Here is a 23,411-nt window from a genome sequence, read left to right as displayed (position 1 = left end):
ATTTTAGAACCATCTTTCCTAAGTTCCAATGCTTTTTCAACACACAGGACTGCCTAATATCCACAGACTTAAACAGGATCAAGCATTATGGCAGGTCAGAACTAGGATAAGGCAACTGAGGCAAAATTTAACAGGTACCAAAAGCCTCAGTAATTAAAATTAACAGAAAATAATTCACGATTAACAAAATACCAAATTTTTAAACAAAGACAAGGTCCTACCCTGCTCTTCCATAACCCAGCTTCACCTGTCTCACTCTAATCTCAGCCCTCCATCATACAATCTGAACTTTTGGGTGGATCAAGGGGGAAAACCAACATGGAAAATATTCCACTGGCTGGAATCCCTGGATGTGTAGAGCAAGCTGTCCAGGTGTTCGAAGATGGATCACAAACCTTTGTGCACAATAGTGTATTGAGAGAAAATGGCTCTCATTTGTTTTAATAAAAAAGTGATGGCAGTTTTGAGGGTAAAACTACAAAAAGAAACTGAGACTGGGTTGAGCATGGTGGCTCACACCTGTAATCCCAGCACTTTGAGAGGCTGAGGTGGAAGGATTGCTTGAGCCCAGGAGTTCTAGACCAGCCTGGGCAACATAGCAAGACCCCATTTCTACAAAAAAAAAATTTTAATTACGATGAAATTTTTAAAATGAAACTGAAGAGTAAAGGGGAGACTCAAGATGTGACAGTGGGTCATAACCTCTACAGGGCACTGCTCCCATAATGAACCCCATTCCATTCAAGAGCACTGCTAGGCAGAGCACAGAATGGAATCCCCAGAATCCTACAAAGGGATTTAGTTGGAGGGCTTTGATTAGAGCAAGATACTGGGTTAAAATTTTTCTTTCCGTGTTTGATTTTCTTTTCTCTCATCCATGTCCTGTGCCTGAAGTGTTAACGAGCACCTGGATTTGCACCATCTGAAGTACCCTTGCCCTTAGAAAACCTAGAAGGAAAAAACCTAAAAGCAATCACACTGGGTCCCAGAGGAAAGGACAGGCCCTTGGACAAATGCAATCCTACAGGTTCACATAGGAGTCCTACAGGTCACCAAGAGAGGCTGAAAGGGCATTGGGGACTTAACCAGCTCCGGAGCAGTAAAGAATATGCATTTGGGCTGGGCGCAGTAGCTCACGCCTGTAACCCCAGCACTTTGGGAGGCCGAGGCTGGCGGATCATGAGGTCAAGAGATTGAGACCAGCCTGGCCAATATGGTGAAACCCCGTCTTTACTAAAAATACAAAAATTAGCTGGGTGTAGTGGTGCGTGCCTGTAGTCCCAGCTACTTGGGAGGCTGAGGCAGGACAAATTGCTTGAACCTAGGAGGTGGAGGTTGCAGTGGGCCGAGATCACGCCACTGCACTCCAGCCAGGGAGACAGAGCAAGACTCAGTCTAAAAAACAAACAAAAAAAGAATATGCATTTGCCTGAGTGTCCTCTCTTCATTTATTCCTCAGAATCCAGCTTCCAGAGGCTGGATGAGAGTTGGTTTATGTCTGGCAATTTGGTTCTTGTAAAGTCATCCTGCAGTGACTTTAACAACAGAGTCAGAACCAGCCCAAGGAACAGAGCAGACCCTGGGCAAATGTGGACTTCTGATATAGTACTAAAATAAAGCTATGATAAAAGCTCAAAATTAAAAACTGTTCTTACAAAGTGGCTGTTCCACTGGGTCTGGAGGTGGAGATGAGAAGACGGGAGTGATGAGGAAGAGTCTAAGAAAGAACCAAAGTCGCTTTCTTTTCTATGCATCCTTCTGGGCTTCCTCCTATCAAGTCATCCTTCTCTGCAGGGAAGAATGGTTTATTTTGTGTTTTGTTTTGTTTTTTCATTCAGCTACAGGTGCAGTTCTAGAAAAGGAATGTAGATTTATTCTCTAAAATTCAGCATCGCTCTTTCCTGGTTTAAACACTATTTATTTATTTATTTTTATTTTTATTTATTTTTTTGAGACAGAGTGTTGCTCTGTCACCTAGACTGGAGTGCAGTGGTGTGATCTTGGCTTACTGCAACCTGCGTCTCCAGGGTTCCAGCGATTCTCCTGCCTCAACCTCCAAGTAGCTGGGATTACAGGCATGTGCCACCACCCTTGGCTAATTTTTGTATTTTTAGTAAAGATAGGGTTTCACTGTGTTTGCCAGGCTGGTCTCAAACTCCTGAGCTCAAGTGATCCACCCACCTCAGCCTCCCGAAGTGCTGGGATTACAGGCATGAGCCACCTGGCCTGGTTTAAGCATCACCTCTTTTTTTTTTTTTGAGACGGAGTCTCAGTGTCTGTCGCCCAGGCTGGAGTGCAGTGGCTTGATTTCAGCTCACTGCAAGCTCCTCGGGCCTCCCCGCGGTTCAAGCACCATTCTTCCTGCCTCAGCCTCCTGGAGCAGCTGGGACTACAGGCTCTCACACTGGGCCTGGGCTAGTTTTTTTTTTTTTTGTATTTTTTTTTTTTTTTTTTTTAGTAGAGACTTCAGGTTTCACTGTGTCAGCTATGATGGTCTCTGGATTTTGACCTCGTGATCTGCTGGGTCTGCCCCTGCTCTCCCAAATGCTGGGATCTACAGGCTCTGAGCCACGCCTCGCCTTTTTTTTGAGACTTGAGCTCCACTCTGTCAGCCAGGCTGGAGTACAGTGGTGCGATCTCTCAGCTCACTGTAAGCCCGCTTTCATGCCATGGTGCCATTCTCCTGTCTTCAGCCTCCCAAGCAGCTGGGACTACAGGCTCACCACCTCACCCGCTAATTTTTGTATTTTAGCTGAGACGGAGTTTCACCCTGTTCACCAGGATCGTCTCGATCTCCTGACCTCGTGATCCGCCTGCCTTGGCCTCCCAAAGTGCTGGGATTACAGGTGTGAGCCACTGCACGCGGCCTGGTTTAAGGACTTTTGAAGAAGGATTCTTGTGCCCCAAATGCCTGGTGGTTAAGAACATAGGCATTTACCAATTTAGACAAGAATGCTAAACATGCCACTGAATAGTTTTTGGGGTTTTGTTTGTTTGTTTGTTTTTGAGATGGAGTATCATTCCTGTTGCCCAGGCTGGAATGCAGTGGCGTGATCTCAGCTCACTGCAACCTCCACCTCCCTGGTTCAAGCGATTCTTCTGCCTCAGTCTCCTTAGAAGCTGGGATTACAGGCATGCGTCACTACTCCCAGCTAATTTTATATTTTTAGTAGAGATGGAGTTTCTCTATGTTGGTCAGGCTGGTCTTGAACTCCCAACCTCAGGTGATCCACCCGCCTCAGCCTCCCAAATCCCCTCCTAAATCCCCTCCTGGGATTACAGGCGTGAGCCACCGCACCTGGCCTCTGAATAGTTTTTATACATTTTTTAATTTTCTTGACCTTCAGCTTCCTAATCTGTAAATAGAGAATAAGAGCTCAAAAATGATATCCATTATCATAGAGTCTTGCCCTTGAAGGATGATGTGAAAAACCGCTTAATGCATGAGTCAGTGCCTTCTGGAGTATCCCCAGCCAGCAGTATCCAGGCTGTGATCAAACTCCCTTAGTGCCCACCCAATGCAATGCATTCTGCTTGCTTGCTTGCTTGCTTGCTTGCTTGCTTGTTTTGTAGACTTTTAACTTTCTCAATATTAAACAGATGTAACTTCTTGCTTCTCTTAAGCCAAAATTTTCTTGACTATTATGCCAACATTTTCTGCCCTGGCATCTTCAAGTATCTGAAGATAGTCATCAAACTGCTTAAGTCTTCCTTTCTCACTGGTTCCTTAAGCATTCTAACAAAGACTAATTTCAAGTCCCCTCCATAACCCTCCAGAGTTCTTTCTTTTGCACTGCTTTTGTTTTCCAACGGTCTCTCCAATGTCTGTTTTGCAGAACTCAACAATCTGTTCCAAATATAGATTGGCCATGAGAAAATAGAGTGTTGCAGTTACCAGCTTTGTTTTCATTACCATAAAATAATTTAAAATGTCTATGATGGACCAGGCATGGTGGCTCATGCCTGTAATCCCAGCACTTTAGGAGGCCAAGGCGGGCAGATCACAAGGTCAGGAGATCGAGACCATCCTGGCTAACATGGTGAAACCCCGTCTCTACTAAAACTACAAAAAAAATTAGCTGGGTGTGGTGGTGGGCACCTGTAGTCCCAGCTACTCGGGAGGCTGAGGCAGGAGAATGGCATGAACCCGGGAGGCAGAGCTTGCAGTGAGCCGAGATTGTGCCACTGCACTCCAGCCTGGGCAACAGAGCGAGACTCCGTCTCAAAAAAAAAAAAAAAAAATGTCTATGATGGCCCAGTGTAGTGGCTCATGCCTGTAATCCCAACACTTTGGGAGCCTGAGGCAGGCACATCACTTGACGCCAGGCGTTCAAGATCAGCCTGGCCGACATGGCGAAACCCTATCTCTATTAAAAATACAAAAATTAGCCGGGCGTGGCTACTTGGGAGACTGAAGCATGAAAACTACTTGGACCTGGGAGGTGGAGGTTGTAGTGAGCCATATCACGCCGCTGCACTCCAGCCTGGGTAACAGAGTGAAATTCTGTCTCCAAAAAAAAATAAAATGAAAGCCCATAACAAATATCTTAAACCATTAAATCATCACAATAATGAATCTGGCACCCCCATTGTTTAGTTGTGATCAATGAGCAAGTCTTTTAACCTGTGGTTTATCTTTTATGTCTACATTTTATCCTATACTCCTTTGTATCTCCTCCTAGGAGAAGAAAAGGCAAAAATATTTTCAAGCATTCTGTACGAATGAAAGGAAGTTCTAGAATTTTCCTCCTCCCCCTCCTTTTGCTGCTGTGTTGAAACAGCGTTACCGTTGCTACAAAAACAAGTTTCCCTCCCCTTCACTGAGTTCACGTATTACCTCTCTGGATAATGAACAGTATTGTTTTGTGAAGTGGCTGCAATCTCAATATATTCTGCAAGTTCCCTGATTACTGTTCCCTCCCCTTTAGGAGACAGCCTTTTCTTTCTTTAAGAGAGGAAGTATCTTGGTGTAAATTAAAATAAGAATACATTGACCACCAATTCAGTTTCCAGCCTAAACCGGATATTCTCCCTGGACTTCTATAAATGTCACTGACAGTGTGTGATTGAGAACGAAAACATCTTCAGTGCCAAACAATAATGAAATAGAAGGCAGAGATACAGGAATACAAATTTCCACCATGTTTCCTGGGCTTTTCAGAAGCCTGTCTTGGCCTGTAGAGACTTCAGGTCGTGATTAAATATTCTAGTCTCAGACATAGTCACTTGTAGCCTTTAAAAAATTTTTAAACCATGGGTAATATCTATATATGAGAAGTTTTATAATCTGGTAGGTACCCTGCCGTGATACTTGCTTCCAAAATCAGTTCTTTGTTATGTTACGATACATAACATTGCCCAGAAGACACTAAAGAGGATGAAAGCTTTAGTTCTGACTGTTTATATGGATGAACGTATCTGCAACATAAGCTAAACATTTCGGATCTCTAACAGTTGTCCAGTCACATGCCCTACAAATGTAAAGTTACAGAAGTTCTGTGCCATCAAGGTTTCCAAATTCAGTGCCCATATTCTTCCTGATAAAAAGTGACTTGTATACACAGAGATCTCTTTTTAAGAAAACACAGGCCGGGCGCGGTGGCTCAAGCCTGTAATCCCAGCACTTTGGGAGGCCGAGACGGGCGGATCACAAGGTCAGGAGATCGAGACCATCCTGGCTAACACGGTGAAACCCCGTCTCTACTAAAAAATACAAAAAACTAGCCGGGCGCAGTGGCGGGCGCCTGTAGTCCCAGCTACTCGGGAGGCTGAGGCAGGAGAATGGCGTGAACCCGGGAGGCGGAGCTTGCAGTGAGCTGAGATCCGGCCACTGCACTCCAGCCTGGGCGGCAGAGGGGGAGCCCCGGCCCAAAAAAAAAAAAAAAAAAAAAAGAAAACACAGCTGGGGCCGGGTGTGGTGGCTCACGCCAGTAATCCCAGTACCTTGAAAAGCTGAGCCAGGTGGATCACCTACGGTGAGGAGTTCAAGACCAACCTGGCCAACATGGTGGAACCCCGTCTCTATTAAAAATATAAAAGCTAACTGGGCATGGTGGCGGACACCTGTAATCCTAGCTATTCGGGAGGCTGAGGCAAGAGAATCACTTGAACCCAGGAGGTGGAGGTTGTAATGGGTCAAGATTGTGCCATTGCACTCCAGCCTGGGTGACAGAGCAAGACTTGGTCTCAAAAAAGAAGAAAACACAGTTGGCCCTCCATATCTGTAGGTTCACAGGTCAAAAATATTCAGAAGAAAAAAAATCAATGGCTGTATCTGTACTAAACATGCCCAGGCTTTTTTTTTTCTTATTGTCATTCCCTAAGCAATACAACAACTATTTCATAGCATTTATACTGTATTAGGTGTTATGAGTAATCTAAAGAGGATTTAAAGTATATGGGATGATGTGCATAGGTTTTTTTTTTCTAGTTTATAAACTGAAACAAGTGGTAACTTCTTCCCAAGCTTTATCTCAAGTCTTGGAAAGAATCACAATGTAACAATGTAATGTTTGAAAGTCTTGATCATAGATAGAAATCTCCAAATTAGTACAGTTATCCTTCAGTATCCACCGGAGACTTATTTCAGGACCTCCCATGCATACCAAAATCCAAGAATGTTCAAGTCCCTGATATAAAATAGTATACTATCTTCTCACCCTTTTCATGAAGTAACTCAAAGAAGTCCCACTCTCTCTCTCTGCTTCCCTTTTATTATCCACTGCTTTTAAAAGTCCTAAGCTAAAACTTGTAGATAATGATCAATACCTACAATTCTTGAGCATGCTTTGTGTGCCAGGCACTGAGCTAACCACTTTTTAAGGATTTCCTCATGTGATCATTACGGCAACCCTATGAGTTAGGTGCTATTACTATTCCCATTTTACAAGGAAGGAAACAGGTTTCTTGGTAGCAGGTGATTTGTCCATGATCCCACAGCCAGAAACAGGAAGAACTGGGATTTGAGAGTGGGCAGTCTAATTCTACAACCTATAGACCGTGATAGTGCCTGATATTTACATTATACATGTGTGTTAATGATCTTAAAGTCTGCAAAGGAATTAAGCCTAAAAGTTTCTTCATAACCTAAGGATAATCATTCACCCCCAGCAATTAACAGAGCCATACAGATTGTACAAGTTAGAACACTAATTTCTGGGTGGAGCATTAAAACAACAGGTACATAAGTGGGCGTTGACTTCCCGTACATGTGCTGTGTTCTCTTTTTCAAACTGTCAAAGTGAAGCATGGGGGCTGACGCGCGGATGAGGCTGCAAATGCCTTTTATGACAAGAATTCGATCCCAGCATCATGAAAATAGGTATTATTAATTTCCATTTGATTCAATTATTCTTTGAAAAGGAAAAATTTTCTCTCTCCTAATCTCACTGCCTTTAAAACTGATAAAACATTTGTATGCCTAAAATTAGCTCGCTTTTGTGTTCAAGGTTTTCAATGCCAACTCAAGAAAAACGTTATTGTGAAGATTATTCGCAATTCATCTAAGCTTCCTGAAAGATTCTATTCATTTCTCAAATCAGTGTCTTTCAAATACATCTCCCTCATCTCAATTCTCTCACTGTGTAAGGCCCTTCCATCTTTGACTTCCATTGTGGTAATAGGCTCCTGAATGATTGTCTTACTTCCATTCAAATTCTTTTCCAAACCATCTTGCAAACTGCTACCAGATGATCTTTACAAAAACAAATATTCTGTCACGTCGCTCCCTGCTACAAACATTTTTACGTGCTTTGGGAGCAATGGAATAAAATCTAAACCCTTAAGCATGACATTCAAAGGCCTTTGTCATCAGAACACTCCCATTGATGTTATCCCTTCTCGAGCCAAATCAAAATACTTTCATTCTTCCTAATATACCAAAGAATATTGTCATTTGTCTCAACGCCTGACATTAAGTAATAAATGACACAGGAGCTACAGCTAGGCAAGCTGCGTCTCTATTACAGGATAAGCTATGCCAGGGGTTGGGGTGTGAGGGTTATTCTACCACCTCCCAACTGGCAGCAGCGACAATATCACCACCCAACCTTCAATTTCCATCTAGCCTCCCTTTTCTTCCCTTGGGTGAATAAACAGGGTCTCTTTTTAAAGTGTTGTTGTGCCTCAACGCCTTCCAAGCAGAGATCGTTCATCTGAATGGCAACAAAATACTCTACTGATGCCAAACATCTTGAGTACATTGTGGGGTGTAGTATAGTTTATGTTTGACAGTGGAAAATACTCAGCAATGTCCCAAATACCACCTCCCCAGGGCAAAACACACATATACATGTTTCAAAAAATCTTTCTTCCCTAAGAAGACAGCCCTTGAAAAACAGCTTGCTGACCATATGTTTGATAGGTCATGGATCTGTGGTTTTCACTGGAGAATTTCTCTCTTGTGTCCATCAATTCTTTCTATTCATTCTTTTTTTTTTTTTTTTTTAAATGAAGTCTCACTCTATTGCCCAGGCTGGAGTACAGTGGCACCATCTTGGCTCACTGCAACCTCCACCTCCCGAATTCAAGCAATTCTCCTCCCTCAGTCTCCTGAGTAGCTGGGACAGGCACACACCACCACACCCGGCTAATTTTTGTATCTTTAGTAGAGACGGGTTTCACCATGTTGGCCAGGCTGGTCTTGAACTCCTGACTCAAGTGATCCACCTGCCTCAGCCTCTCAAAGTGCTGGGATCACAGGCGTGAGCCACTGCTCCCTGCCTTTTCTATTCCTTCCTGTTATCTAGTCAGAAGCAAAATACATGTTCCCCCAACAGCTGCTGTGGTGTTAACAGGAGACATATTCAGAGCTTGAGTTCTTTTTACCAGAGTGTGTGGAGAACTCTACACAGGAAACCTACGTAGACAGAGTTCACAATATCAAGTCCTTCTCTCTGTTCAAACCAGCTTAGAGCCTAAACTGCCTTAAGATTCTGTGAGGTGTACGTTTTTTGCAGTGGTCCATGAAAACCCATCTAACTCAACAATACAGAACAAAATTAAACCTCTCTTCATTCACCAAATGTTCTGCCAGAAGGAATCTTTGTGTTTTGTCAAGGTAGATGAACAAAATGTTTCCCTCTATAGCCAAGCCTTGTTGAAAGCCACACTTAGAAGTTTAATGTTACACACCCCTACCAGGTGTCCTTCCCCAAAATCATCTGGATTTTATAGACTGTTTATTATTACACTTTCTGCCAGACCTCTTGCAGTAAAATTTATTTATTTAGAAAAGAGTTTCAGCTTTGCCATCTATTAAATCTGAATAGATCAGACACCAGATTGTTTAATTCAGTAGGTAGTTCTATACTCCACAAGCACACGATTTGCCATTTGAGTATCTAGGTAGAAGTAACCTAGGAATGTGATAACGTGGGTCCTCAAAGCAGCTGAATCCCTGCAGTAAATATGTCCCTTCACTTTCTATGGAACTTAAACCAGAGGCTTCATGGAGGTTCTCTGAACCTTGCTTCACACCAAGCATTTTTCACATACTTCTAATAGACTTGGGAGGCCCTACATATATCCCTGTTCACAGTACAGCTTGGCGGTTAAGTGGCTACACAAACTTTTTATGCTCATAGAGACCTTTATTAGTCTTTATTTCAGTCAGAATTATTTATGTGCCTTTCAGCAGCACCTATGGTTTAAGACAAATACAGTAGCTATTTCGTCTTTTCTGTCAAGTTGAAAAGCCTCATCCTGGCTTTGTCATTGTGCTCTTCCAAACTGAGAAGACTACATGGACATCTCAATGGAAAGTCACTGCCAACCAAGACCACTTGATCCTGCCTGTTTAATGATCCTCTTTATTTTAAACCTGGATTTAAAGACCTAATGCTGCCGGGTGTGGTGGCTCACACCTGTAATCCCAGCACTTTGGGAGGTCAAAGGGGGTGAAGCACTTGAGGTCAGGAGTTCAAGGCCAGCCTGTCCAACATGGCAAAACCCTGTCTCTACTAAAAATACAAAAATTAGCCGGGTGTGGTGGCGCATGCCTGTAATCCCAGCTACTTGGGAGGCTGAGGCACAAAAATCACTTGATTTTTCACACTTGATTCTCGAGTGAGAATTGCTTGAATCTGGGAGGTGGAGGTTGCAGTGAGCTGAGACTGCACCACTCCACTCCAGGCTAAATGACAGAAAGAGACTCTGTCTCAAAAATAAAAAAAAAAAACTAATATCCACCTACTATCTGTCTTCATTTCTGATTACTGCCCACCACAGCCTCTTTCTATCGCCCAGGCATCCCTCCTATTTACCTCTGATCCTTCATTCACATCCTCCCATCAGCCCTCAAAAACGATTTGTATATATGCATATGTATATATGTGTGTGCATGTATATATGTATATCTTCACACGGCTAAATTGAGGAAAAATTTCCCCCATTTTCTTTTTGTGTCTCTTTTTGTCCTTTCTCTCTTATCCCACCAAAAATAAACAGGGAACTACGACACGACATGATTGATTATACAGTGTAATACGACTTTTTAATAATTTAAAGAAACATCTCTATAGGCCCTTTAAGTTGGCAGAAATGCTCAAGGTAGTAAGCTTTCTTTGTAAACACATTTTGCCTTTGAAAGCACCGATATTACTTTGAGATTGCATTATTACACAGTTCATTTTCACCCTCTAATCTCCACAGATTGGGTCTGTCAATTCCTACCTGTAAACTGTGCTCTGCGCCAGAGTTACACTCAACCATGTTTCTAGTTCAAAGTATAACTTAGCAGACACCTCACCCACTTCTACTTCATTCTTTTTTTTATTTTATATTTTGAGATGGAGTCTCATTCTGTTGCCAGACTTGAGTGCAGTGGTGTGATCTCAGCTCACTGCAACCTCCGCCTTACTGCACCGGGCTAATTTTTGTGTTTTTAGTAGAGACAGGGTTTTGCCATGTTGGCCAGCCTGGTCTCGAACTCCTGACTTCAAGTGATCTGCCCGTCTTGGCCTCCCAAAGTGCTGAGATTACAGGCATGAGCCACCAGGCTTGGCCTTCATTCTCTTTTCTGGAAAAAAAATGTATTCTTATTTTCATAGAGGCAAGGTCTTCACTATGTTGCCCAGGCTGGTCTTGAACTCCTGGGCTCAAGCAGTGCCCTTGCCTCAGCCTCCAAAAGTGCTGGGATTACAGGTGTGGGCCCCTGTGCCTGGCCTACTTCATTCTCTAATCAGGGTAACTGGGTTACTGCCTAGTGAGCTATGATTCTGCCACTGCTCTCCAGTCTGGGTGACAGAGCAACACCCCTGTCTTAAAAAAAAAAAAAAAAAAAAAAAGGCAGCAGAAAAAAAGGCAGCAGAGTCTTACCAGCAGCACCTCTTTAACCTACCATAGTCAACTGCAAAACCTCCTTCATGTTAAGTCTTCATGGCTAAAAAGGGGATTTCCTAAATACCTCCCTAACCATTGCTGGGGTAAGAGTTCCTCCTCATAAGGCCAGCTTCTTTCCCTTTCTGTCCCCTCTAAGGGAAGCTCCCCTCTGCCTCCTCCAGTGAGCTTCTGAAGCCATAACCATTGTGAGAAATAGCTCCTACCTCAAAGACTTCTTATAACATCTTGTCACAGGAGGTGAGCACTGCCAGGGCTCCACCACAGTGTTCAAAGGCAGGGCCTAGAGAAGTTATATTAGTTAGGATACAGGTTCAGCTGCTTTAACAAAAGCCCATTCCAGCTGGGCGCAGTGGCTCAGGCCTATAATCGCAGCACTTTGGGAGGCTGAGATGGGCGGATCATGAGGTCAGGAGATTGAGACCATCCTAGCTAACACAGTGAAACCCTGTCTCTACTAAAAATATAAAAAATTAGGTGGGCGTGGTGGTGGGCACCTGTAGTCCCTGCTACTCTGGAGGCTGAGGCAGGAGAATGGAATGAACCTGGGAGGCGGAGCTTGCAGTGAGCTGAGATTCGGCCACTGTACTCCAGCCTGGGTGACAGAGCGAGACTCCGTCTCAAAAAAAAAAAAAAAAGCCTGTTCCACAGACCCACTCAGTTTTGTAAGAAAAAAATAAATAGCCCAAAAGGATTCCAGGAGAATATTTTCACTTAGTAATCTAAAGGAAGTGGTCCAGAAAAGTAGGGCAGCTGTGTTCCATGAGGTCACCCAGGGGTCCAAACTTCTATAAATGAAAAACCATGTTTTCTTCATTTATATGGTGCAAGGTGGCTCATCACTGCATCTATATTCTAGCCCACGAGAAGAGGAGGAAAGGGGATGCAGAAGTCCTTGGACTCTGGTACAGAAGGCTCCAATGTCAGGGGTTATATTTGACTTCAAGAAAACTGTTGGTTCTATCTTCAAAATATACCTAGAATCTAATCATTTCCCATCACCTTCACTGCTACCACCTATTCCAAGCCACTGTCATCTCTGGCCAGGATTATTGCAATAATTTTCCATCTGGTCTGCCTATTTCTTACTTGTTTGCCCCACCATTATACCTAACAGTCTATTCTCAACAGAGCAGAAAGAGGGATCTTTCTATAATAAAAATCAGATTGCTTTTTCCCTTTGCAAAAATCCTTCAAAGGCTGACAAGCATCTATATGATGTAACCTCCTACGTTCTTGTTGAATTTTTTCCTTCTCATCTTCCTCTTGCTTGGTTTTCTCATTCTATCCTAGACAGACGGGCATCCTTATTGCTTCTAGAATATGTTAGACACACTTCTGCCATAGCAAGAGTGCCTGGAACACTCTTGCTGGAAATATCCACGACTAATTCCCTCACCTCCATCAAGCCTTTGCTGTTATTTTCTCAACGAGTCCTTCTCAGACCACCTTATTGAAAATTAAAACCAGGCTGGGTGCAATGGCTCAAGCCTGTAATCCTAGCATTTGGGATGCTGAGGTAGGCAGATCACTTGAAGTCAGGAGTTTGAGACCAGCCTGGCCAACATGATGAAACCCCATCTGTACTAAAAATATGAAAATTAGCTGGCTGTGATGGCTCATGCCTGTAACCCCAGCTACTCGGAGGCTGAGGCAGGAGAATCACTGGAACCCAGGATGCGAAGGCTGCAGTGAGTTGAGATCATGCCACTGCACTCCAGCCTAGGCAACAGAGCAAGAATCTGTCTTAAAGAAAAGAAAGAAAGGAAGAAAGTTAAAACCACCTTCTATTCCCTTTATCCTGTTCAATTTTTTCATCTTTCTATAGCACTTACCGTATTTTAATATACTATGTAATTTTAATTACTTTTTTACTATCTATCCCTACCTGGTAAATATAAAATCTAAGAGGGAAGAAATAGTTGTCTTATTTAGTGAAGTATCTCAGTAGAGTAGTGCCTGAACAATGTGAGCACACCAAATATTGACTGAATGAATGAGTGATCGGGATTCAAAAATGGTGGTTGCCACTCCTGAGTTAGTCTTATGGGTTGTATGGTAACTCTCCTCCCCCACCAAAAAAAGATATGTTGAAGTCTTAACCCCCATTACCTCAGACTGTGACCTTATTTGAAATGGGGTCTAGGTTGGGCACAGTGGCTTATGCCTGTAATCCCAGCACTTTGGGAGGCTGAGGCAGCCAGATCACGAGGTCAGGAGTTCGAGACCAGCCTGGCCAACATAGTGAAACCCCATCTCTACTAAAAATATAAAAATTAGCCAGATGTGGTGGCGCACGCCTGTAGTCCCAGCTACTCAGGAGGCTGAGGCAGGAGAATCGCTTGAACCCAGGAGATGGAGGTTGCAGTGAGCCAAGATCATGCCACTGCACTCCAGCCTAGGCAACAAGAGTGAAACCCTGTCTTAAAAAATAAAAAATAAAAAAATATATAAAAATTTAAAAAAAGAGGGAGAGAGAAATGGGGTCTTTACAGAGGCAATAGAATAGAAAATAGAATGAGGTAAGGGTGGGCCCTAATCCAAAATGACTGCTGTCTTTATATAAAGGGGAGATTTAGACACAGAGTCACACAGGGAGAATGCTATGTGAAGATGTAGGCAGAGATCAGTGTAACACGTGTCCAAGCCAAGGAAAGCCAATGTTTGCCAGCAAACCACAAGAAGCTAGGCAAGAGGCATGGAAAAGATTTTCCAGGACAGCCCTCAGAAGGAAACAACCTTGATTTCAGACTTAGCCTCCAGACTGTGAGACAATACATTTCTGTTGTCTTAGGCCAAGCAGTTTCTGGTGCTTTGTTACTGCAGCCCTAGGAAATGAATACATTTAGTCTCTAGATATTTGGAAAGGTCTAAATGAGGTCTGGAAACTTACTTAGATCAGGAAGTACCTGAAAACTGTAAAGCAATAGCCAAACATAGTATAATAGGTAAACAAGAGTATGTCTTCAAAAGTTAACTGTGTCCACTCAAGGATTCAGTAGGACAGTTGCTAAGTTCTGCCGTCTCTCTTTTCTCCACTCTATCCCTACCCCTCACCATCACCATCACACAAAAACATCTGCTGTAAGTCTTGGGGGAATTCCTAAGCTCCTGTTTCCCATAAAAGATTCAGGTGAGCATCAACCAGCTGTTCTTGAAGCTTTTTCTCCAAGCCTGAACTACACCTTAAATCTAATGTATTCATCTGCTTCCTGGAAGATTAGAACCTCTCTGGTGCAGGGCTTTCTGTTTGAAGGTGTTCTGTTCAGATAGATCACTCATCCTCAAGGCATACGCACACACATGTAAACATACCACTATCCCACCCTCCAACCCCCTTCCCCAACAGAATGCAGAAGAAGATGTTTGCCTTCAACAGGCCCTGAGATGATCACACTGTCCCAGCAGGGTCAGTAATGACATTGGAAGGGGAGGCTCCTGACTTTTGGTGAGGATAGTGGTTAGAAGCTATTAGGGGTCTTCCATGGGCTTTTCTTTCTTTGGGGAATGAGATTCTGTTTAGGGTTTTATAAGATGATTCAGACCACCCCATAGGCCATATGGCTTCTGAATTGCTAATAGCCTAAAGGAACAGATCATAGGTACCTGGAAGGTAAGGATGTCCTAGTACACAGAAAAGACAAAGTTTTAGACTAAGCTGGCAAGGATCTGACACTGGGGAGAGTCAGTCACCAGAAGGAGTGAGTGAGAGGGCAGAGCGAGATCCCAGGCCTGAAAGAACGGGGCACCACCACAGGAGCCAATTCTTGCTCACTGGAGTGGGACCCGCGAAGGAAGGGATTTGGTGTCGAGGAATAAGCCAAGATCCTGGTGATAGAACTGTGGGTTGGCCGGGCGCGGTGGCTCACTCCTGTAATCCCAGCACTTTGGGAGGCCGACGCTGGTGGGTCACGAGGTCAGGAGTTTAAGATCAGCCTGGCCAAGATGGTGAAACTCTGTCTCTGCTAAAAATACAAAAAAAAAAAATTAGCCGGGCGCGGTGGCAGTTGTAATCCCAACTACTCGGGAGGCTGAGGCAGGAGAATCGCTTGAACTCGGGGGGCGATGGTTGCAGTGAGCCCAGATCACGCCACTGCACTCCAGCCTGGGTGACAGACTGAGATTCCATCTCAAAAAAAAAAAAAAAAAAAAAGCAACAACCAGAACTGTGGGTCAAGGTTAGAGAGAGTCTGGCAGTGACACTGACGTAGGGGTGAACTCACAAAATCTCACTTAAAGTTTTAAAATTATCTTTGGTTTGGAATGGAAGCCAATCATTTATTAAGCATCTGTTAATCACCTGTGATATATTAAGATATACAAGGCACTGGGGGTACAGCAATGACAGTCCTTATTCTCAAAGAGTTCACAGTCTATTAGGGGAGAAATTAAAAATAAATTAATGACAACATAATGTGTTAAGTGTGATAAGACAAGTATGACAGAAGAGGGGAATGCTGTCGTGGTTAAGAGCTCAGGCCATGGGTCCAACAGATCTGACTTTAGATCCTGACTCTGCAATTGCAGGTTGTGTGATCTTGAGTAAGTTACTAAGCTGCTATAAGCTTCAGTGTTGTTTCTTATAAATGAGACCAATAATAGTACAGTTGACCCTTGAACAACATGAGTTTCAACTGTGCAGATTCACTTAGGCATAGATTTTTTTCCCTCTGCCCCTACCACCCTGAGACAGCAAGACCCACCCATCCTCTTCCTCATCTTCAACCTACTTGTTGTGAAGATGATGAGGATGAAGCCCTTTATGATGGTCTACTTGCACTTAATGATTAGTAAATACATGTTTTCTTCCTTGTGATTTCCTTTTTTTTTTTTTTTAATTGAGATGGAGTTTTGCTCTTGTTGCCCAGGCTGGAGTGCAATGGTACGATCTCGGCTCACTACAACCTCTACCTCCCAGGTTCAAGCAATTCTCCTGTCTCAGCCTCCCAAGCAGCTGGGATTACAGGCATGTACCACCATACTCAGCTAATTTTGTATGTTTAGTAGAGACAGGGTTTCATCATGTTGGTTAGGCTGGTCTCGAGCTTCTGACCTCAGGTGATCCACCCACCTCGGCCTCCCAAAGTGCTGGGATTATAGGCAAGAGCCACTGCTCTTAGCCCCTTATGATTTCCTAATAACATTTTCTTTTCTCTAGCTTACTTTGTTGCAAGAATACAGTATATAATACATAAAACATACAAAATATGTGTTAATTGATGCTTTATGTCATTAGTAAGGCTTTTGATCAACAGAAGGCTATTAATAGGTTTTGGGGGAGTCAAAAGTAATACGCAAGTCAAGTTTGGTGGTGTGTTCCTGTAGTCTCAGCTACTGAGGAGGCTGAGTCAGGAAGAACCCTTGAGCTCAGGAATTTGAGTTCAGCCTGGGCAACATAGTGATACTTGTTTCTAAAAAAAAAGAAATAGGGCCAGGCGTGGTGGCTCACGCCTGTAATTCCAGCACTTTGGGAGGCTGAGATGGGCAGATTACTTGAGGTCAGGAGTTCAAGACCAGCCTGGCCAAGAAGGTGAAACCCCATCTCTACTATAAATATAAAAATTAGTAAGGCACGGTGGCAGACATCTGTAATCCCAGCTACTAGGGAGGCTGAGGCAGGAGAATCACTTGAACCCGGGAGGCGGAGGTTACAGTGAGCTGAGATTGTGCCACTGCACTCCAGCTTGGGCAACAGGGCAAGACACTGTCTCCAAATAATAATAATAATTATTATTATAATATTTTATTATTATATTATTATTATATATTATATTATTATTATATATATTATTATATATTATTAATATATAATTATTATTATTATTATTATAGGCTGTGCACAGTGACTCACTCCTATAATTCCAGCACTTTGGGAGGCTAAGGCAAGAGAATCACTTAAGGCCAAGAGTTCAAGACCAGCCTGGGCAACATAACAAGACCCCATCTCTACAAAAATAAAAATATCAGCCAGGCATGGTGGTGTACTTCTGTAGTCCCAGCTACTTGGGAGGTTGAGGTGGGAGAATCACTTGAGCCTCAGAGTTTGAGGCTGCATTGAGCTATGATTGTGTCCCTGCACTCTGACCTGGGTGACAGCGGGAGACTATGTCTCAATAACGATGAAAAGCTTTATGTAAATTTTTTTACTGTGTGTGGGGTCAGCGCCTCTAGGTACCCCCCATGTTTTTCAAGGGTCACCTGTAGTTACCTACAATGTAAGATCTTTTTTTTTTTTTAAGAGACAGTTTCTCACTTTGTCGCCCAGGCTTGTCTCAAACTCCTAGGCTCAAGCAATCCTCCTGCCTTAGCCTCTCAAAGCACTGGGATTACAAGTGTATGTAGGATTCTTATGAGGATCAAATTAGATCATGCATGTCTGGCATCTAGTAAATTCGCAATAACATTGACTATTATTTTATTGTAAATTGTTTTAATAATAATTATTATTATTATTATTATCTGCAGGAATGTAAGTCAGAAAATTTTCTAAGAAAGGTGGCATTTGAATTGAATATTGAAGAACAAAAAGTTGCTGGGTTAGGGTTGGGAGGAAGGGAATAAATTGCTTTTGTTTTTTAATTATGCCCTGCTAGATTTCTCAGAAGGTTTTAGGTAGGATGATGAATTCAGTGATAGTCAAATTGAATTTGAGATGACTGTGAGCAACACAGGATGTTTTGACCTCTTTATACTATAATCTAAAATTTTATATATTTGCCTCATGTATGATTGTAGCTCCATGAAATGAATATAACTATTAATCTTTCTTCTGCTTGATCTTCAATACTGCAGATATAAATAGCACAAAATAAAATGGAAGAAGACAGAGTTGCACACAGTACACTTTTGTGCTGATTGAAAAACTGACATTCAAGTCTTCTTAACCCAGAAAATTGGCCTTGATGAGAAAAAAGGCAGAGGGGCTGGGCGGGGTGGCTTATTACTGTAATCTCAGCACTTTTGGAGGCCGAGGTGGGTGGATCACGAGGTCAAGAGATTGAGACCATCCTGGACAACATGGTGAAACCCTGTCTCTACTAAAAATACCTGGAGGCTGAGGCAGGAGAATCGCTTGAACCCGGGAGGTGGAGGTTGCAATGAGCCGAGATGGCATCACTGCACTCCAGCCTGGCAACAAGCAAGACTCTGTCTCAACAAAAAAAAAAAAAGGCCGGATGCAGTGGCTCATGCCTGTAATCCCAGCACTTTGAGAGGCAGAGGCGGGCGAATCACCTGAAGTTGGGAGTTCGACACCAGCCTGACCAACATAGAGAAACCGCGTATCTACTAAAAATACAAAAATTAGCCGGGCATGGTGCCACACGCAGGAGGCTGAGGCAGGAGAATTGCTTGAACTTGGGAGGCGAGGTTGAAGTGAGCCGAGATCACGCCATTGCGCTCCAGCTTGGTCAACAAGAGCAAAACTCTGTCTCAAAAAAAAAAAAAAAGGGGGGGGGGGGGGGGGCACAAAATAAAACTTACTTTGGTAGAAATTCTAAGAGACAAAATTTGGTATGGGCAAAAATTAAAACTGATTAATAAATACAATCTTTGGCCGGACACTCTGGCTTACACCTGTAATCCCAGCACTTTGGGAGGCTGAGATGGGTGGATCACTTGAGATCAGGAGTTTGAGACCAGCCTGGTCAACATGGTGAAACCCTGTCTCTACCAAAAATACAAAAATTAGCCAGGAATGGTAGCAGGCATCTGTAATCCCAACTACTCAGGAGGCTGAAGCAGGAGAATTGCTTAAGCCCAGGAAGCAGAGGCTACAGTGAGCCGAGATCACGCCATGCACTCCAGCCTCGGTAACAGGAGGTTGTTCCAAAATAAATAAATAAATAAATAAAAAACAGGAGGCTGTCTCAAAAAAAAAAAAATCTAATCTTTGTCATAAATTATTATAGAAAAGAATTATTTCAATAAGGTGAAATTTTAAATAAAGCTTAATTGCATTCTGTAGAATTATATCTATCTATCTATCTATATATATATATCTCAATATAGAAATTAAGTGGTCATAATCAAATTTACTCCAAAAGCCACCTTTTGGATGAGAAGCCATCTATATTGATATAATTCTGATTACTATGTTTGCTTTCACAAACATGGACTCAAAACATCCTTGGATGCAAAATCTCAGGTCAAAATCTCCAGTGACCTGCAGGTAGATTGATTAGGAAGTAGTTGGAACTGTTTATCTAGAGTTTAAGTAGTCAGGGCAACAACAAATCCAGATTTTTCAGGAAAATTTTTTGTTTTGAGGTGGGGTCCTGCTCTGTTACCCAGGCTGGAGTGCAGTGGCTTGATCATAGCTCACTGCAGCCTCAAACTCCTGGGCTTATGCAATCCTCTTGCCTCAGCCTCCTGAGTTGGGACTACAGTATGAGCCACCAGACGTGGTTATTTAAAAAAAAATTTTTTTGTAGAAACAGATTTTTGCTATATTTTCCAGGCTGGTCTCGAGTGATCTCCCTGCCTCAGCCTCCCAAAGTGCTGGGATTACAGGTGTGAGTCACTGTGCCTGGCTGAAATACAGATTGTGAAGTTATCACTCTGTAAGTATTAATCTGTTTTCTTTTGTATTAATCTGTTTTCTTTTGCATAAAATCATAATGCATATAGGAATCTAATAAATGCTTGTTGAATGTTAGATTCTCTCTAGTCAGCCCTACAAGCATTACAAACAGAAGAATTATAACTGTAGTCTGTCATTTTAATTTACCAATTACTAAATAATTTACAGAAATGAACTGTCATGCTGGGAGAATGATAATCAGAGTGAAACTGAGGCTCACCAAGACTTGAACATATGAGTATAACCACAAGTCCTATCAAAAAATATACTGTGTTTGCTGGGCATAGTTGCTCATGCCTGTAATCCCAGCACTTTGGGAGGCTGAGGTAGAAGGATCACTTGAGCCCAGGAGTTCAAGACCAGCCTGGGCAACATAGTGAGACCTTGTCTCTAAAAAAATTTTAAAATTGGCTGGGCATGGTCGTGAGCACCTGTGGTCCTAGTTACTGGGGAAGCTGAGGTAGGAGGCACTTGAGCCTAGGAGGTCAAGGCTGCAGTGAGCCAAAATCATGCCATTGCACTCCAGCTTGGGCAACAGAGTGAGACCCTGTCTCAAAAAAAGGAAAAAAAAATACTATGTCTAGTCCATAACCTGAAATATTTTTATCTTCATGTTCCTTATCATTCACTGAACTTTTATTTTTCTTTAAACATTTTTTTTTCTTTCTTTTCAAATTTGCTTCTACAGATTTCTTCATTCTCCATTTAGCAAGGTCATGGAAGATGTGGAGGAAACATTATTTGAAGAATTTGAAAACTATTCCTATGCCCTAGACTATTACTCTCTGGAGTCTGATTTGGAGGAAAAAGTCCAGCTGGGAGTTGTTCACTGGGTCTCCCTGGTGTTATATTGTTTATCTTTTGTCCTGGGAATTCCAGGAAATGCCATTGTTATTTGGTTCATGGGGTTCAAGTGGAAGAAGACAGTCAGCACTCTGTGGTTCCTCAATCTAGCCATTGCGGATTTCATCTTTCTTCTCTTTCTGCCCCTGTACATCTCCTATGTGGTCATGAATTTCCACTGGCCCTTTGGCATCTGGCTGTGCAAAGCCAATTCCTTCACTGCCCAGTTGAACATGTTTGCCAGTGTTTTTTTCCTGACGGTGATCAGCCTGGACCACTATATCCACTTGATCCATCCTGTCTTATCTCATCGGCATCGAACCCTCAAGAACTCTCTGATTGTCATTATATTCATCTGGCTTTTGGCTTCTCTAATTGGCGGTCCTGCCCTATACTTCCGGGACACTGTGGAGTTCAATAATCATACTCTTTGCTATAACAATTTTCAGAAGCATGATCCTGACCTCACTGTGATCAGGCACCATGTTCTGACCTGGGTGAAATTTATTGTCGGCTATCTCTTCCCTTTGCTAACAATGAGTATTTGCTACTTGTGTCTCATCTTCAAGGTGAAGAAGCGAAGCATCCTGATCTCCAGTAGGCATTTCTGGACAATTCTGGCTGTGGTTGTGGCCTTTGTGGTTTGCTGGACTCCTTATCACCTGTTTAGCATTTGGGAGCTCACCATTCACCACAATAGCTATTCCCACCACGTGATGCAGGCTGGAATCCCTCTCTCCACTGGTTTGGCATTCCTCAATAGTTGCTTGAACCCCATCCTTTATGTCCTAATTAGTAAGAAGTTCCAAGCTCGCTTCCAGTCCTCAGTTGCTGAGATACTCAAGTACACACTGTGGGAAGTCAGCTGTTCTGGCACAGTGAGTGAACAGCTCAGGAACTCAGAAACCAAGAATCTGTGTCTCCTGGAAACAGCCCAATAAGTTATTACTTTTCCACAAATCAGGATATGGCTTTTTATGTGGGTCCTCTGACTGATGCTTTCAGATTAAAATTGTTTCCAAGATAGAGAGCTGACTCTACTTTTATTGTTATTGTTTCTGGTCACTATATAGGCATCACATTTTTGTGTGGATATGAAACTTAGGAAGGACCCTCTTGACTCCTTGTGATGTGGCAATAAAAATTTTTTTTAAAAACTGAAAATACTTAGGAAGGATCCACATAATTTTTTCTGCAACTTAAATGAAATGCATCATTCTTGCTAATTATACCATGGTGAATTAATCACTTTTGAAGCAGTATCAGTTATTTTTTAAATAATAACTTTTCTAAAGCCTTAAGTCTTAATATTGAATATATGATTGGCCGGGCACGGTGGCTCACACCTGTAATCTCAGCACTTTGGGAGGGCAAGGCAGGCAGATCACTTGAGGTTGGGGGTTTGAGACCAGCCTGACCAACATGGAGAAACCCCGTCTCTACTAAAAATACAAAATTAGCCAGTCATGGTGGCACATGCCCGTAATCCCAGCTACTCGGGAGGCTGAGGCAGGAGAATCACTTGAACCTGGGAGACAGAGTTTGTGGTCAGCCGATATCATACCACTGCACTCTAGCCTGGGCAACAAGAGCAAAACTCTATCTCAAAAATAAATAAATATATGATTAACGAATTTTTAAAACATTACAATGTTTTCTTAAATTCATTTTAATTTTGTACAAATAACCTACTAGACACATTTTTAAAATGCAACATGTGTACTTAATTTCTTTATGTAATCTATGTATATACATTTATGAATTAAAGTAATTGTTGGTGATCTTAAAACATCTGTTTTAGTTAATGATTTGGGAGTTTTTTCTTCTTTCTCCCTCTCTCTCTCTCTTTGTTTTTTATAGTAGGAACAGCCTTTATTGGTTGCGATGGGAAGTGGAAGAGGAGGGGATATGACAGCTCGTGTTCCTGAGACGGTGTCCACAGATACTGTCGCTACACTCCAAAAACCCAGTTAACTAATGATGCTTAATAAACTCCTCCCAACCCTAGTTCTTAAAACAATTTATACTTGTGATATTATTCTCACAATTCTGAGGGTCAGGAATTCAAAGAAGTCAGAAGGGAGGTTCATCTCTCTCTGCTTTGCAATATCTGGAGCATCAGCTGGACTGAGATGATGCAAATCATAGCTGGAAGCTGCCTAAGACATCCCCTTCACTCCCTCCCTCTCCCCTCCCAACACAGCTATTCCACCATGGCACTTCAGGGTAGCCAGACTTCTTATGTGGCAATTCAGGGCTCCAAGAGGCCAAGGTGGACATTTCTAGTCCTCTTAAAGGCTATGACTGGTACAGGTACAGTATTACTTCTACTGTATTGTATTGGTCAAAGCAGGCATAGACCAGCTCAGGTTTAAGGGGAAGAGACACAGATCCCCACCTCTCAACAAGAAGAATGTCAAAAAAAAAATTACACTCCTCTTTAATCCTCTACAGTATCATTATAAACAGAAATGCTTTCAGAAAATTCTGTGTATCAGGTACCTATCAATGGTAGATTGAATAAAGAAAGTGTGGTACATCATGGACTACTACACAGCCACAAAAAATGTCCTTTGCAGCAACATGGATGGAACTGGAGGCCATTACCCTAAGTAAATTAGTGCAGGAACAGAAAACCAAATACTGCATG

At 42.6% G+C, this 23,411-nt stretch overlaps 1 protein-coding gene across 3 annotated transcripts in view; it reads left to right on the top strand.

Moving 5' to 3' along the window:
* Positions 1-22,550, top strand: part of GPR1 (G protein-coupled receptor 1) — a 48,257-nt gene extending 25,707 nt beyond the window's left edge. For 2 of the 3 annotated variants that reach the window (XM_009182865.3, XM_003907852.4), the window contains exon 3: positions 20,607-22,550. In XM_009182865.3, the coding sequence (XP_009181129.1) occupies positions 20,635-21,702 (1,068 nt within the window). In that variant the 5' untranslated portion in view covers positions 20,607-20,634 and the 3' untranslated portion in view covers positions 21,703-22,550. Of the gene's footprint in view, positions 1-19,652; positions 19,899-20,606 lie in introns of those variants that run through there. The other variant, XM_009182868.4, reaches the window with a different exon arrangement.
* Positions 22,551-23,411: the final 861 nt, after the last annotated feature.

This window comes from Papio anubis, chromosome 10 (assembly GCF_008728515.1).
Source record: "Papio anubis isolate 15944 chromosome 10, Panubis1.0, whole genome shotgun sequence".
NCBI classification, from domain to species: domain Eukaryota; kingdom Metazoa; phylum Chordata; class Mammalia; order Primates; family Cercopithecidae; genus Papio; species Papio anubis.
Note: the sequence above shows the minus strand (reverse complement) of the source record. Positions and strands in the feature narration are given on the sequence as shown.